Here is a 17,792-nt window from a genome sequence, read left to right as displayed (position 1 = left end):
AGGCATTAGCAAACACTTAAAACATAAAACAATAACCTACCATACCTATTACAGTCTTTTGGGGGTGGGGTGTAAAAGACAACCTCGTGGGGTTAGTCCATTGGTATTTCTTTTGGTCAGTATGGGTTGTAGGCTGATATTTCACATTCACATTCACTCTACAACTCATCTGGCCAAGCACCTCATGAAACTAGATCTTTTGGTTGGCCAGTCCTGGCTTTTTAGTCCCTTCATATTTAAGGTGATCCTGTCTGATGTCATCTTTTCCTTGAAGAAGTACCTCCCACTGAGCATCCAATACCAATTCTGGAATCCAGGAACTCTCAAACTCACATGGTCTCTCAAGATCCTTATTTGGTAACTTGTCTTAGGGACAAAATGTGGTTTCAGATCCTCCTCAGAAGCATCAGGTGAACATCTGCTTATCGATAGGTAAATATATTCATCATAGTGTGACACGAATATGTAAACAAAGTATTTGAAGATGATCACTCTGCAAATAAGGTATTAGAGAATAAAACTTTGTTTTTGGATAAAACTCGTTTTAAAATTATTATTAGTATTGGTCTAAACTGAATGTAAAACCTAGTTAGAAATTGTATAAGAATCCAGGATGGCCACAGATAGATCACAGGATTGCCATATTGATGGGCCAGCGTTGTGATGCTGTCCTTTTAGGAACTAGACGCAAGTTGAGACAAGCAGTTTTGGTTCCTTCTGAGACCACTGCTGATGGAAACCAGCTCCCAGACCAAGATTACAACTGGCCCTTTCTACTGGCTAGGATCAGGTTATCTGCCAATGTAAGGATGGGGTCAAAAGCCACCTACTGGCTTCCTGGCTTCCTTTAAGTCCCAACTAAAATCTCATCTTTTACAGGAAGCCTTTCCCAATCCTTCTCAACTCTAGGGCCTTTCCTCTGTTAATTCTTTTCCATTTATTCTGTATATAGCTTGTTTGTATTTGTTTGCATGTTATCTTCCCCATTAGATTGTGAATTCCTTGAGAGCAGGGACTATCCTTTGTCTCTTTTTGTATTTTCAGGGCCTAGCATAGTTTCTGGCACATAGTAGTAATAAATGTTGATTGATTGATTGATTGGAAGACAGTCCCTTCCCTCAAGGAGCTTACATTCTAAAGATTATATATAATAATGTATAATACATATATATATTATATTACATGTAATATAATGTTATATGCATTCTATATAACATATAAAAGGAAGTTGAAAGGAAGGGGGAGAGATGTGTACCTGGTGTAGGGGCATGGTAGAGAACGTGGCAGTAGGACATCATACCTGACACTTCAAGAGTACCCCTTGAATGCTGAGGGGGTTGAAGAGCTGTAGCTAGCCAAGCTCTGGGGACCTGACTGATCTGTGAGTGTGGGAGTGGGGATAAAGACCCCTTGGAGCAAATACAAGTGAGGCTTAACCATTTGTTTGAATGTTGACCTCTTGCCTTGTGGTTTATACTCATGATGGATATTCAAGAAATCTGAACCTAGATTCAGGGAAAGAAACAGCAGAAGAGCTGGTCAGAGTCTTGACGTCCAGTCTCAAGCTTGTTTAGGCAATCCCATGTTCACACTGCAATGTGCTTGTAGATACTATTGCTGCTGCAAGGGAAGGGTAAAGAAATCTTCTCCTTTGCCTTGCTGGAAGTCCACAGGAGAAGCCAGCAGAATCCCAAGGCAGAGCACTCCAAAGAGTCCCATTTGCTCTGATTGTCGTCACCTGGAAGGGGCAGAGACTTCGGCTAAGAAAAGATTGAACTCCACAAAGGAATACTGAGCACCGTGGCCGCTGGAGAGGAGTTACCTTTGACCCAGTCATCCATCATAATTGGAACTAATTTGGAGGCATTGATAGTCAAACTTCTTAAGATTTCAGCCTCAATAGGATGGGTTAGGAATCTCATTTGTTCCAATCAAACCATTTTGCCGTAGAAAATATCCAATGTGAACTCGAATAATAGGACCACTTAATGGGTCATTATTTACACTAATCCAGACCTACTGTTTCTTTAGATCCCATTTACCCTCAGCACACCCACCCATCAGCCGGCAATGAGCTAGGTGATGGAAATATAAAAATGAAAGAGACCCCTCCCTCAAGGGGTTTACATTCTACTGAGAGAGAGACAGCATGGACACATACCTATATATGAAATAAACACACGGTAATTTGGAGAGGGGCAGGTATTAGCAGCCAAGGAGATCAGGATAAGTCTCATGCAGAATGTGGCATTTGAGCTGACGTTTGAAGTGAGCTAGGGATTCTGATCCCTAGCTCCCTGAAGTGATGAGACAGGTATTTTGGGCAGTGGAAAGCCAAAGGGACAGGAGATGGAATGTTGGGTGTTTGAGGAACAGTGAGATGGCCATTTTAGCTGGACCGAAGAATGAGTACCCCTCCATATATAGTCCCCAAATTGGGACGACCCACTACAACAGTACCCTTTACTTCCATTCCCTTCTGTCTCTACCCATGCATCCCTCACCTTCCTGGCCTTTCTTTTTCTTTCTGGGCAGTTTTGGACTTCTAAGCCAAGGCTTCCTCCCACTCACTGGTAGAAAAACAAAGTTCAGTTTTGCAGCTTTTCCTATTTAGCCATCTCTGTTTGCTTTTTGATTAATATGTTCTTTTCGAAGGAGAAGTGATGGGAGCACAGTGGCTTCTGGGTAAGCTGGAGAAGTGTACATAACAAGGATTTGCTTCCAGTCTCCTCTCGATCAGTATCCTAAGGCTGTGTGTATGTGTGTGTGTGTGTGTGTGTGTGTGTGTGTGTGTGTGTGTGTGTGTACACATACGGTCGTAAACACCCAAAGGGATATCTAAAAGTTTGGGAGAGGGTCACACATATGGACTTTGAACTGTTTTCTTCAAACTTCAGGGTATGAAGAAATCTCAGAACCTCTCTTTCCATATTATTTTTCCTCTTCTCCCTGTTGGGTCAACCCAGGTAAGAAGAGGCTGCCAATTTGTTGGAGGACAATTAAGTTCTCTCCCCTTATTATCACTCATCCAGGGAATGATAGTCTCTTTAATGAGAATAAATATGACTGCTCTTTGATGGGGTTCTCCAATTCCCAGATCCCAGTGGGCACCAGAATGAGACCTCTGTTGACCTTCCCACTGAATTTCATGTTGTTTATTCTTGTCTCAAGACATGCCTCTGGTGAGGCTGCTTTATGGATCCTGAATTTCACAATAATTAAAAGAAAGTTATCTTGACTAGTCTATAAATACCATCAACATGGTACCAACAGGGGCATCAGCAAACCAAGCCTTAGGGTTGCTGGTCCAAAGAAAAGAGACAGGCTCCAGGGTTGGCAGCCATGGGCACACTCCCATCTGGTCCATGGTTTCGCAGTGAGTTAATTGTATCTACTTCCTACACTGGGTATCCCAGGATTTCCCTCAAGAGAACTGGTCTACCTGCAATGAACCCACCTACACAGAGGAAGAAAAATGAGCCAAAATTCCTTTAGCAAAAGAAAAGATCTTGAGGCCAGATGAGATTTAGGTAGAAGAGAATCCCAGGCAGAATCCTCTGCTAGAGACACTTTCTTGATAATGAGAATGTAAAGTTACAGGATAATTAAAGAACAATTAGGGTCAGGGCACTGATGGGCAACACCAAAAGGTTTGGAATATCTTGAATATTTCAGGTTTTGAAGGTAGCCAGGTGACCGATGGGCTGTCTATTCAGTGTCCAAAGATCAGCCTCATTAAATTCCAGAGGCTCATTCTCAGGCTCCCTGCAGGGTGATGGTGTGTATGTGTGTGTCTTTTTTTGGCACTCCAATTTTTAAAGATCATCCATAAAGTCATAGAAAGGCTGCAACTTGTGTTTATGGAGGGCATCTCCAGACTTATGAAGTCATGGGTTCTTGAAATATTGAAGACTTGTATCCTGAATTCTCCTTCTTACTTTCTATAATAAATGGGCAGATATCCATGAAAGCTAACGGATGAGACCGAATATTCCATGCATAATTTGCCTGTCACTGGATACTGTAGGCCCAAATGGAACATGTTCCAGGATTCCAATGTAAGTTCTTCTAAGAAGATTCCAGTGAATACTTTGTAACATTACTTTTTTTGGTCCAAATCTATGATTTTACTGCCGTGTAGAACTCCTAGCGTAAAAAGTCTATTTAATGAGGCAAACCGTTTTTTGTGTTATGGAACCCTCTGGCAATCTGATGAAGCCCAGGGATCCCTTTTCAGAATAATGTTTTTAAAGGCATAAAATAAAATACATAGGATTGAACAAAACCAATTACACTGAAATACAGTTGTCAAAATATGTATTTGAAAAAAAATTTATGGGCCCCCAGTTAGGAACTGCTCTCTTAGGAGTTGCTTGGGGCATTGAAAAGTTAAATGACTTGAACAGAGTCACATAGGGAGTAACACAAGTTTCTTTGACTTCAAGGTCAGTGGTTTATCCACATTATCATCCCACCTTTCAATCTATTCATAAGCATGTTGATAAGTAATGGCCTGCCAGTATAAATGATGAGTTGACTTCACCAGGCAGGCATGCATCAAAGGTACACCAATTGCCCCTCTCTGTAGGTGCCCTAGACATGTACACTTTTCCCATTGGTGGTGGTGTGTCTATTTCTGGGACAGCATGAGACAGGCTTAGGGTGGAAGTGTTTTATTACTACTTATACGTCATTTCACTAAATGCTTCTATTTAAAAAAAAAAGCAAGAAGTAATGGCTTGGGATAGAACTGATATGTTGTCAAGGAAAAGGGGCCCAAGTGGTAGATTCCAGACTAGAATTTCAGGCATTAAAACAGGCACCTACTCTGAGCCCCCAAATAATAGTATATCATGTCTACTTCAAAGTGCCAGGTCCCTGGAAAATGATAGACTTGGTTCACTGAGTTCTAACACCTCATTAACTGTCTTCACATTGGTGGCCTACATTCCCACCCTTCTTCACTAAATTTGACTATCGTAGGCCTGAAACTAGCCTGTCATTTTTTCTCCTCTGGTTCCAGGTTGCCACCTTTACCCAACAACTAATTGGGGCTTTGTAGGAAGCCAAGTCACTGACTTAGGGGAGCCCCCATTCTGCCTCTTTGGGTGTTTGTGTTAGTTTTGTCTTTGCCTGCTTTGCTCCTCCCACTTCAACAAGGCTGGGGCCCAGCCTGGCTCTCATGGAATGTGATCTACACTTAACTGCTTAAGAGTCCAATTTTGCCATTTCTTTGCTCTCTGATGATGCGGCATTTACCAGTGACTCTGAGTAGATGAGGCATATGTGGCTTTTGGGGGTATTACAAATTTCTAGTTCTAGAAATATTTGCATTGTTCTGTGGTTCTAGGTCTAGGAGGCTGTTTCTGTGTTGTAATTTACCACACAGAAAATTGAGTTCTGTATACTTTACATGTCACTACAGTCTTTGGCAAAGCAGTTTGGTTGCCAAGGACCAGTAACTCAGTCAAATGATGCCATGTGAAGACAGTGAGAGCTTTTCCCCCTCCCCAAGTGTATCAGTTAGAGACAGTTGTCAATACGTCTCATCTCTATGAGAACGTACGTAGGGAATTGGGCAGAGCATTCTGGGCTGGCTGCATCCAACTGCTACCTCTCAGGAAATGAGTGAGGTATTAAATATAACAGCAGAGATTTCTCTGATGCCGACGATCCATGAAACTGTCCCCTGGTTCTAGTGACTCACATAGGAGTAGTTTGTACATTTAAAAATATTCAGATGAAAATGCTGCTAACCTTCCCTCAAATAACCTCAAGATTATTTTAGTCTTCAGGGCAAAAACTTGGAATCCTAGCTCTAGTGGTCCCAACAGGCCTTTAATCATCAAGGGGAAAATTAGAGAAACCTATAAGACAGAATCTATAGCCAACCATCTTCAACCTTTCCACTGGTTTCGTTTTTTATGTGATATTTATTTTTAAAAATTCATTGTTATTTTATTTTCACAGAGATCTGCTTTATTCCCCCACCCCAATTTGTGAAAGCAAGAAAAATAAAACCTTTTAACAAACAAGTCAAGCAAAACAGATTCTTAAATTGGCCATCCAGAAAACAATGTCTCTTATTCTTCCCTCTAATTCCTTCACCTCTCCATCAGGAGGTGGGAAGTGTGTTTCATCAGCCCTCTCCTAAATCTTTCAAAGTTATTTGTCTTTACAATATTGTTGTCCTTGTATGATTAATCATTCTGGTTCTGCTCTCTTCACTCAGCATCAGTTCATGCAAATCTTCCTGGGTTTCTCTGAAAGCATCCCCTTCTATCATTTCTTTCAGCACAATAGTATTCCATCACCTCCTTATACCATAATTTGTTCAACCATTCTCCAATAGATGGACACCCCCTCAGTTTCCAATCTTTGACATCACAAAAAAAATGCTGTAAATATTTCTGTATGTATGGGTCCTTTTCCTCTTTCTTTGATCTCTGGGGTACAAACCCAGCAGTGATATCACTAGGTCAAAGGGCATACACAGTCTAACATGTCCTAAGGTGATATCTAAACAGTTCCCTCTTCACCCTTGGATCATCTTTGGTAGGCACTGGGAAATGCTTCTCTCCTGTTATTTAATCATTCATTCACCATTTAGGAAGCACTGTTCATTCTAGGTGCAGGCACAAATGCTCAAGTTTTGGTAACACTTTTAAGGATTTGCAAAATTCCTTCCTCACAAGAGCTCTATGAGGTAGGAAATACAGGTATCAATATGCCCACTTTGCAGACAAGGGGACAGATTCTCTGAGGAGCTACGGAATTTGCCCACAGTCACAAAACTGGTAAATTTGGGCGCTCAGAACCAGACTCCAAATCTAACATCTTGTTCACTAAATTGTGTGGCCTCTCATTCTCCTCCTAATTGAGGTGTCTCACGAGAGGCTCATCTCCTGTCATATCACTGGCCTAATAATAATAAAAGTGTTCTATGTAAATGTCAGTCATAAAGTTTTCAAAATATTTAATATATGTTACTTTATCCGATGCTCACAACCCTATGAAGTAGGTTCTACTGGTATTGTTATCCCCATTCTACAGATGGGAAAATCGGGCCCCATGACTTGGTGATGGTTAGTAAGAGTCAGAGGTGGGATTCCTACGCAGGTCTGTCCTGACCCCAAGCCCAGCTCTCTTTCCACTACACTGCGCTGCCCTGTATGTGATGAGGCTAGTTTGGAGTTCACTTTTTGCCACTGTCACATCATCTCCATCAATCTCTTCTCCTCCATGAGTTCTCCAAGGATGTAGACGAGACACGTAGGCAGTTTGATTTGGGTTAAGCAAGATTTGAAGAGGAGCTCTGCTTTTGAACCCACTCCCGAATCAACTGATGAGCAACGGCCATCTTGGGAGGCACCCAGAAGGGGGTGGCACCATCTTGCTCACGGGCAGGTGGTCCTTTCCTCCTGAGAGCCGTGGCCACCTCTTCCAGGCTGAACCAGCCTGCTGCCTCCAGCTCTTGTGAGTTCACGTGGATCTGAAAGGCACAAGAGAGGAATAAGAAATAAAGATGGATGCCATAAAATTTTTTTTGTGGTAGGAATATGTTTGGGCTCTGTTTGCTTGGGTTGTTCCCCAGGCCTGAAATGCGTGTCAGCGTCTTCCTCCAACTCTTAGAATTACTAGTTTTTTTTAAGACTCAGCTCAAGGGCTACTTTCTACATATGCCTTTCTTGATAGTGGAAACCCCTGCCCCCCAAAAAAACCCCTTACTTTGTATATATTTACATTAATTATCTGTGCATGGGTTGTTCCTCCTATTTCCCCTCCACCAATAGAACGTAAGGTCCTTGAACACAGGAACCAGTTTCATTTTCATTCACATGGTACATGGCGCATAGTAGGCCCTTATTGAATTAATGAATTTTGTTAGTGTAGGGAACACATGGTCCCACCACTATGCAGCTCCATGCCCATCTGTGACTTAGTAGATAAAGTCCCATGGAATTACACGAGAGGCAAAGTTTAAATAAAACAAAGTTTAAATGATTTGTCCAGGGGTCACCCAGCTGATAATCATTCAATCCATCAAGATGTATCAGAGGTAGGATTCAAACCCAGGTCATTCTGACTGCTACCCTTTGCTGCGGCTGGATTGGAGAACGTCAGCTCTTAGATGTTGCCTCTAGCATGGTAAGAAAGGTGAGAAAATGGTTTTCAAACAGGACTTATGGAGAACAGTATCCTGAGCCTGCCGTCTAGTGGGGATAGATTCAAAATCCTGCTTGGGAGCAGGAGAGCCCCAGAGGTCAGGGAACACACGAATGAAGGGCATAAAAAATGAGTTCTAACGGCTGGCATGCTTGGCGCTTTAAGGTTCGGAAAGTACTTATACATTTGATCTTCACCAACGACCCTGGGAAGTAGGTGCCACTGTCCTCCCCATTTCACAGATAAGGAAACTGAGGCAGAACGGGGTTAAGTGACTTGTTTAGTATCCCACAGCTAGTTAAACGTCAGATGCTAGATTTAAGTGGAAGTCTTTCTTACTCCAGGTTCGGGCTCGGTCCACTGTATAGTGGGATAGTATAGTAGTAGAACACGTGAAGAAGCTCATTAACCTACATGGCACCCAGGGAAGGCTGGCACAGATCATTCTAGAAACTGAAGCCAAAATATCAGGGTAACTTTGGTAAGCAGAGATAGGATGACTTCATTTGAGCTGGGCCAGAAAAGATGGCTAGGCATGTCAACAGGTGGAGGTATCCAAGGGAGAGGTCTGTTAGGGACTCTGAAGCAGGGGTTCCTATACTAGGTGGCAGTGACTGGACTAGATGACCTCCGAGGTCTTCTCTGATTCTAAGAGTCCATGAAACTGGGACAAAAACCTCAAACCAAGTCAACAATGGAAGCCCCATGTCTTGACTTGGCCAATAAGGTCAGATCTGGTACCAAGAAAAGCATCGTGGTTAGGGTGTGTGTATGAGGAGGAAACCAGGCAGCTAAAAGACTGTCTTTTTTAAAATTTATTTTTAGTTTTCAACATTCACTTTCATAAGACTTTGAGTTCTGAATTTTTTCCCACCCCCCAGGACAGTGTGCAACCTGATATAGGCTTTACATGTACAATCATATTAAACACATTTCCAGTTCAGTCTAAATGACTGTCTTTTAGGGAGACCTCTATTTGAATGCCCTCACTTACATTAGCAGTGTGACCCTGGACAAGTCACTTAACTTTCTCACCCCTGAGGTATATCATCTGTGAAACAGGGCTAAGAGTAGCACCTACCTCACAAGGTTGTTGTGACGGATAGAGGAGATAATGGGCAAATCTCGAAGTGCTGTATAGATGATAGCGGCTATTATTTCAAAATCAAAATTCCAAACCCAGTGACTCTCCTAATATTTTTTTTCCTCCAATAAACTGTAAGCTCTGTAAGGGATCACATATTCTATCTCATCATGCACATTGAAGGCACCCAGTAAAAACTTGTCGAGTGACTGATATGAATGAATCGGTTTTCTGACCCGGAAGTACCACACCAAGAGAAGCCTGGCGAGGACTCACCTCCGTCTGCCCTGGTCCCACAGTAGCATGACACCCGATCATGAGGGAGCTGTTAGGGAAGGGCCAGTGCTGGGATGCTGAATAGCTCAGGCTCTCCACCTCCAGCCCCACCTCTTCAGCTACCTCCCGCCGGACGGCCTCCTCCAGCGTCTCACCTAGAAGCACTCAGGTTAGTTTGGGACAGCCCTGCAGTGGGGAGGGTGAGAGACAGAGGATTCAGCATCCGGATTCCAACTGTAATCCAGGAGTCATAGCTTGGATGGAGTTGGGGCACTGAATCACAGTGCTGGGAGCCGGTGCCTTAGTACCACTGAAGATCTGGAGGGTTGGGGTTGTGTGACAAGGGGCGAGAGGGTCAGAATGATTATATTTTGGTTAATACAAAGAATACAGGCTGAGAAGCGGCCGGGCCTCTTGTCCATCAAGGGCCTAGTATATGATAGGGACATACTAGGTGCTTCTTGACTGATCAGCACATGTCAGAGAGGACTGTGCCTGAAGGTTCAAGTATTTGGGTGACAAGACACCAAAAAACTTGACCAGAGAGATGCAATCCCATTCACTTCAGGACTACTGTGTGACCAAGGCTCCTTACCCACATCACAGAATCCCGCCAGGGCACTGTACATGCCCTTAGGAAAGGAGCTCTGCCGGGCCAGCAGGCATCGGGTCCCATCAGATACCAGGGTGATCACCACTGGGGACATCTAGGGAAGAGCATAGCAGGGAGGGGTCAAGGGCAGCACCACTGTCATGGCGTGGTGGTATGGACAAGAGGGAAGCATTATGTGTGACTCCTGAGCCACACCGGTTCCCTCTACCAATGCTCACCTGAGGGTAATAGATCATCTTACTAGAGGGGCATATGCGTTTGCTGCCAGCCACATTCTTCTGGGTTGGTTGCCCACTTTTGCCACAGAACTGATGGCAGTCATGCCAATGGAGGAGGGCCTGAGCCTGAGCAAACACAAAAGCAGATATGATCTCTTGGGAGGGGATCCATCTCCATTACTTAGCCCTGTCTCTCCAGCAACTCCAAGAAGTATGTAAGTCCCTGCCAAATGATTCTTGCCCACTTTTACCTCCAGAAAATGAGAGGATCACAGAGGTAGAGTTGGAAGGCCATCTTGTCCAACCACCTTATTTTTGGGGGGGAGGGGGGAGTTGTGGTTGCTTTTTTTTTTTTAATCAGTAAGGAAACTAGGCATCAGAGAGAGTAAGAGATTCACCTACGGCCACTCAAGTGATAAGTATCAGAGTCAGGATATGAATCCAGGTCCTCTGACTTCAAATTCAGCATTTTTTCCACTGAAACATGAAAGAAGAGACCTGATAATGTTCCTCTGACAGTTCAGCCTGAATAAAAAGTCAATTTTTTTCCATCTAAAAATATTCTGTTCAAATCCAGCCTCAGACACTTGACACACTTACTAGCTGTGTGACCTTGGGCAAGTCCCAATTGCCCTGCCTACCCCCCTCCAAAAAAAAATATTCTGAAGTCACCAGGTGAGGCTGGTTCTGATTCAAAAGTCTTTAGCTGCTAATTTCAGTCCTGAGCTCTATTATTCTGTGTTCAGACTTTCCATGGGAATGTAGAAGGCAATGCTCAGGCCCTCTGATGAATAATATATTGAGGATCCTTGACTTCCTTAGTGTGGGAGCTACTTTCACATACACCGCCCCCCCAACTCATTTATTACTTAGCAGCCACCACGTAGAGAGCTGCCTGTGGTTTATAGAGCTGAAATGACTTGTCTAAGATCACTCAGCTGGTCAGTGTCAGGGGTAAGATTCAAATCTTCCAGGCTTCTGATCCAGTACTCCCTCCCCTACGTCTGGCTGTCTCAATAACATCCATCCACTTCATGAGTCCAGAACCAAACCCTTGGGGAGTGGTCATTCCAAAAATAATGTACTCTTTGGTTTTAGGGTGTTTTCTTAGCACATACGAGATCCAGAAGGCTTGTTTATCTGAAAGGTCATGTGTAGATGTACATGTTTCTATACCTATATCTTATCTATACCTATATCTATGTCTCATCGATATGTAGATATGTATACATAAATGTATATGTGTACACACCTGTGTGTATGTGTGTGTGTGTATATACAGGCGTATTCACATACACAGGTGTGCATATGTACACATATGATGTATATACACTTATGCTTATACATGTGTGCATGTGTGTGAAATGCCCAGCGAATTTCTGGCTCTCTCTTTATAGGAGTATATATGCACACACATATTTATGGACATACACACACATATATGTGCACAGTGTGATGCACATCTATATTCAGATGTATATATAGATAAGTGGGCAGGAATCATTCGAGGTGGGGGTATTCGCAGAGAGTTGACATTTTTCTTTGAGCTGCTGGAGGGACTTGGCTGGGTAATGTGGCAGATGGATTCCCTCCCAAACACACATGTATGTGTATGTGCATAGATATATGCATGTGTATATACATGCATACATGTATATATGCACATACCTTGTTATTGATGATAGGAAGGAAGGAAGGAAGGAAGGAAGAAAGGAAGGAAGGAAGGAAGGAAGGAAGGAAGGAAGGAAGGAAGGAAGGAAGGAAGGAAGGAAGGAAGGAAGGAAGGAAGAAAGGAAGAAAGGAAGGAAGGAAGGAAGGAAGGAAGGAAGAAAGGAAGAAAGGAAGGAAGAAACGAAGAAGCAAAGAAAGAAGCAAAGAAAGAAAGTCCTTGGGCTCCTCCTTGTCTTCGCACAAGCCCTGTTCTGTGCAGTAGGGCAGGCCTGTCCCGCTGATTTGGGCACTTTTCTGAGATAGATGAATGCTTGCTGCCCTACCATGCACACCATCTGTGAACCCTTGCTTCTGGCACTCTGGGATGTAATCAGATCTAGGGCTTTGAAAAATGACTACAGCGTCACCTCTTTTAGTTACCTGGGAAATGCACTTAAAAGTAGTTTCCTAAATAGGATTTAGGGGCTGCTGAGTGGCGCAGTAGATAGAGCGCTGGGCCTGGAGTCAGGAAGACTCAGCTTCCTGAGTTTTAAATATTGCCTCAGATGCTTCCTAGCTCCGTTACCTTGGGCAAGTCACTTAACTCTGTTTGCCTCAGTTTCCTGATCTGTAAAATGGAGTGGGCAAACCACTGCAGCATCTTTGCCAAGAAAATGGAGTCACGAGGAGTCAGACACGACTGAAAAAAAAAAAAAGACTGAACAGCATTAATAAAAAACGAGATCTAGTGAAAAGAGAAAAAAAATCTGCAGTCAGGAGTGCCATTTGCAATTGACAAAGGCAGGAGAGGTGTGTAAGCCTGTTCCGTGTGCTGCGCCTGGGTCGGTCCTCCTGCGCTGCACCAGATACTCAGGGAGGTTCACAGATTCTAGCCTCGTGGTTCTTTCTGTCCTCTGGTGAAAATTAGGTTTCTGATTTTCTGGTGCAAGTCTGTTTAGACAGTTTTGTTGTCCAAACCAGATATGTCTGCTGGAAAGTCCAGCCCAGCTCAGCCTGCCTTTCTTCTCCAGGGGACAGAAGGAGCCATCTCCATGTGGCTCAGACTCTCCTTTTGAAAAGGTCTGTGGGAAGGCTGGTCCTCAACCTGCAGGGTAAGAGATCAAACAAACACTGCCTGGCTGCCTCGTACGTGTGCCCACACACCTCTGCGTGGGCACACACACCACTCTCCCCAAACAAAATGTGCCCCAGAAAAGGGAGAATGCGAGCATCTACCGTGAAGATCAAGGGAATATCTTTCTCCTTCATCTGGAATAGAGCCTTTCTTAGCTCGATAAAGGAACCCTGGAGCTCAGTTTCCATTTCAGATTTCTGCAAGGAACCTAGAAGAAAAATAAGAGACAAAGGAATGGAATACTTAGAAAATATAAGGGCCCCTGACTCTGTTCTAACAGAACATTTCAAAACTGGAAATTGATCTGGAATTATGGAAGAACAGATAACTACCTGCTCATATCTTTTGACTCCACTATCCCACCATAAGTAATGGGCACATGCTCAAGTATGTGGCCCTGAGAAAGTTAATGACAGCAGAAAGGTTATGTAATAATAAACATTTACATCATGATTTAAGGCGGCTTGCAAAGCACTTTACAAATATTATCTGTTTATCCTCACAATGACCCTAAGAGGGAGGTGCTCTCATTATCCTTATTTTACAGATGAGGAAACCGAAGCAAAGAACGGTTAAGTGACTTGCCCAGGGTCACACAGCTAGTGAAAAGTCTCAGGTCAAATTTGAACTCAGGTCTTCCTAACTCCAGGGCCAGCATTCTATCCACTGTGCCACCAGGTTGCCAGTGAATTTATGTAATAACTTACACGTAATAAGAATTTATGTAATGAATTGATATAGGGAATATAGGTACATATCTAAATATCTATATATAAAATAATGAGTATATGTGTAAGGGCCCTGCACACAGGAGGTGCTAAATAAACTGGATCCAAAATATGGTAGCAACTCTTTGTAGTACCAAAAAATGGAAAACAAAGCAGTGCCCATCAATTCAAACATTTATTAAGCACCTACTGGAACAGAGATACAATGGCAAAAACATTTTAATGGAGAGATTTACCTTGCATAGAGATATAGAGTCAATACAGAGTAGATACAACACAAAGTAATTTTGGGAGACTGGGCGCATTAACCCCTGGGAGAGTGGGATGTCAAGAAAGGTCTTGTGTAGGAAGTGGCATTTGTACTGTGTCCTGAAGGGAGCTAGGGATTTTAAGAAACAGAGGTGAGGAAGAAAAACATTCCAGACATAGTGGATTGGGCACGCCATGGACAGGGGAATGGCTGAACAAATTATGGCATGTAAACATAATGGACTATTGTTGTACTATTAGGAACAACGAATATGAACAATGCAGAGAAACATGGACAGAGTTGTATGAACGGATGCATAGAAAGCAGACCCTCCCAAAACAATATACGATGATAGAGACGATGACAACCAGATCTAGACTGAGTGGTACCATGATCAACATTGGTTCAAGATGCCTGATGCCGAATGTAGTGCCCTCCTCTTAGGAGAAGATGGTGGATGGCAGTCAGTCAGCCAATTAGTCAGTAAGCATTTATTAAGTGCTTTCTGTGTGCCAGGGACCGTGATAAGCGTTGCATGTGGGATATGGCACAATCATCAGTCCTTGTATCAGATGTTTTTTCTTATCTATTTTTGTTGTTGTTGTCACAGGGGATGGTACATGCGTGGGGAGGGCAATGGGGAAGTGACAACAAAATGCCTCACTTAACCATTAAAAAACAGAGGAAAGACAGAGAAAACATCCTGTTCTGTGGTCAATGGACATACAAAGTATTGTGAGCCTGGAAAGAGAAAAGATTGGACAGAACGGGATTTCCTCCAAGCCTCCAGAGGAGTGAGGGTGGACTGTTGGACAGTGGAAAAAATGCTAAACTTGGCACCAAAGGTCCAAGGTTCAAATCCTGACTCTGACACTTACTATCTGTGTGGCCTTAGGTGCACTGACCTCAGGTTAAGCATCTGGGAAATGAAAGGAGTAGGTTAGATGTCCTCGGAGTTTCCTTCCAACTTTAGATCTATGACTCTATGAAAGACTCTCCACACGGGGAACGGGCGGCTCAGGAATGGGTTAGGTTCCCCCTCACAGTGGATCTCCAAGCAAAGGCCAGCCCCAGCTCCCTTTACTGGGGATGCTGTTGAGGGGATTCAGAAGTTCAGGTGGGACTGGACGGTCTCCAAGGCTTCTTCCAACTGTGGGATTCTGCTAGGCGGGCAATGCCCGGTAGGAGCCCTTTGCCTATGTTCCAGGACAGCAAGGACCAATGAGTGACCCTCACCTGAGGAAGAGGGGTTTCCCAGACCGAGATCCAGGGCGAACCATGCTTCACGCTGGTCTGAGCAGCCAATCAGGACTGAGTGTTCTATCTCCAGCGTGTCCTGTCCAAACTTGCTCAAGATCCTTTCCAACTCTAGGCAAACAGGAAGAAAGAGGAGGAGAGGAGAATTCGAATAACAATTAAGCCATCCTAACTGCAGGAGGCTAGCAGGAATTCAGGTCTCAGACCAGCAAACAGTCGTAATCAGGGTGACTGGTTCTGAATCCTGCCTGTCGCCAGCTAGGTCTTTGGATGGGTCATTTTCTCTTTCACCCTCCACTTTCTCGTCTATGAAATGGGCACAGTTGCATGGAGTAACCTCTAGGTTCCCTCCTCACTAACATTCCATGAATCCATGAAAGTAATTTTGAGTCTGCTATGGAATCATGTAATTCTAGTGTTTCATTTACTGCTGAAAAGGTTGTGGTAGAAAGGGACGCTATGGAGGGGCTCTGGTTCAGGGATGGATGGGATTTGACAATCTGAGGCGCCTTCTAAGTTTAAGAGTCTATAACCCGACTCTACTTTCTTACCTTGGGAAAAAAAAAAAGCTGTCTTTGGCTAACTATTGGGCTTTTCCAAGGGATTTTTAATAAGGGGGAAGGGAATAAAGCCTACTATGTGCCAGGCACTATGCTAAATGTTTCATAAATACTATTTCATCTGATCCTTACAACAACCCTGGGTGCTAATATTATCCCCATTTTACAGGTGAGGAAAATGAGGCAGACAGCCCAGGGTCACAGAGCTAGTAGGTGCCTGAGGTAGGATTTGAATTCAGTCCCTTTGGACCTCTATTCACTGTACCACTAGCTGCCTTGGTTGCAAAAGATAATATCACTTTTATTTTTTGGAGGGGGGAAGGCAGGGCAATTGTGATTAAATGACTTGCCCAAGGTCACACAGCTAGTAAGTATGTCAAGTATCTGAGGCTGGATTTGAACTCAGGTCCTCCTAACTCCAGGGCCAGTGCTCTACTCACTGCACCACCTAGCTGCCCCGATAATATCACTTTCAATATCCCAGTCATATACCTACAGTGGAGTAAGGGCAGCACCAGCTTGCATCTCTATTGGCCTAGATTAACGGTTCTCAAACTTTTTAGTCTCGGGACCCCTTTATACTCTTAAAAATTATTTTTTAATAGTGTTTTATTTTTTCCAATTATACGTAAAGACAATCTTTACCATTCATTTTTACAAAATTTTGAGTTCCAAATTTTTCTCCCTCCCTCCTCTTCCCTCTTCCTAAAATGGTAATCAATTTGATATAGGTTAAATATGTGCAATCATGTAAAACATATTTCCATATTAGTCATGTGGTAAAAGAACTCTTAAAAATTATTAAGCCCCTACCCAGAGAGCTTTTGTTTCTGTGGGTTTTATCTATCAATATTTACTATATTAGATGTCAAAACATCTTAGTGTTATTCCCAAAATAGGTCTCAGGGACACCCCCCGACCACACTCTGAGAACTAGGCACCTTAGAAATAAGGTCTTTTGGAGAAGTACAAAGAGAGCAGGATTTGGAAACAGAGCACCTGGGCTGGAACCCTGAGTCTGGCATTTACTAGCTGTGTGACCATGGGCCACTCACTCACCTTCTCCATCTCTCAATTGAGCGGGTTGTATTAGCTGTTATCTAAAGTTCCTCCAGCTCTAAATCTTGCTATCCCAGGAATCACAAAATACCACCTCTTGCAGTCACGTAAATGGAGTGGCTCCCCTGAGGCCCTGTCCAGCACAAGCCCAGTACCGCGTGCAGGGAGATGACCCTTCGGTGCTTGGGGACTCACCCTTCCCTGCTCAGTGCCAGGTCTCAGCACAGAGTCTGGTGCCTTTCTACTAATCTCTCCTATTCTCCCCTGTTAAAAACAGCACTATCCCCCACTCCCCAATATCTGGGACCCCACTATTTCAACGTATACACTGGTAGGTGTCAGATACTCATATATATCCATATTACATGAGCTTGAAAATTTCAGTCTGAATAGGAGGATTCCCAGCCCTGGCTTTGTAAGATCTCATGGTTTCTCCCTACATATGAGCATCATGTATACATACGAGCATCATGTATACATACACACACACACACACACACACACACAAATGTAACCTTCCTACCTATGTCTGGGCACTTGCTGCTCTGCCCTTTTGCTTACATCACCCAGAAGGCTTTGAGGCTAACTGTCATGGGGGTCCTGGAGGTTTTCTCCTCAGGGACCTGATGGAAATGCATAGACATCCCTGGGTATGAGTTCTGGGAGTGAAGGTTCAGGGAAAGAGAATAAATCCCTTTCATACAAACCCATTCATGCAGCACATTTTCCCTCTCAAAAAATAAGACTCATATCATTTCACATTTAAGAAAAATGCAAGTCAACACTCACTTATCTA

The 17,792-nt window shown here is 43.5% G+C and overlaps 1 protein-coding gene across 4 annotated transcripts in view; it reads right to left on the bottom strand.

Annotated features, from left to right (window-relative positions):
- Window positions 1-5,899: 5,899 nt before the first annotated feature.
- NUDT13 (nudix hydrolase 13) overlaps window positions 5,900-17,792 on the bottom strand; it is a 29,873-nt gene continuing 17,980 nt past the window's right edge. Inside the window, exons 4-9 of one of the 4 annotated variants that reach the window (XM_036737034.1) lie at window positions 15,357-15,488; window positions 13,244-13,350; window positions 10,358-10,483; window positions 10,122-10,233; window positions 9,527-9,681; window positions 5,900-7,492 (exon numbers count right to left, since the gene is read on the bottom strand). In XM_036737034.1, the coding sequence (XP_036592929.1) occupies window positions 7,292-7,492; window positions 9,527-9,681; window positions 10,122-10,233; window positions 10,358-10,483; window positions 13,244-13,350; window positions 15,357-15,488 (833 nt within the window). In that variant the 3' untranslated portion in view covers window positions 5,900-7,291. Of the gene's footprint in view, window positions 7,493-9,526; window positions 9,713-10,121; window positions 10,234-10,357; window positions 13,113-13,243; window positions 13,351-15,356; window positions 15,489-17,792 lie in introns of those variants that run through there. The other 3 variants (XR_005009004.1, XM_036737035.1, XM_036737036.1) reach the window with 3 other exon arrangements.

Source organism: Trichosurus vulpecula, chromosome 8 (genome assembly GCF_011100635.1).
Source record: "Trichosurus vulpecula isolate mTriVul1 chromosome 8, mTriVul1.pri, whole genome shotgun sequence".
NCBI lineage: Eukaryota > Metazoa > Chordata > Mammalia > Diprotodontia > Phalangeridae > Trichosurus > Trichosurus vulpecula.
The sequence above is the reverse complement of the archived record's forward strand: the minus strand, read 5'-3'. Positions and strand labels throughout refer to the sequence as shown.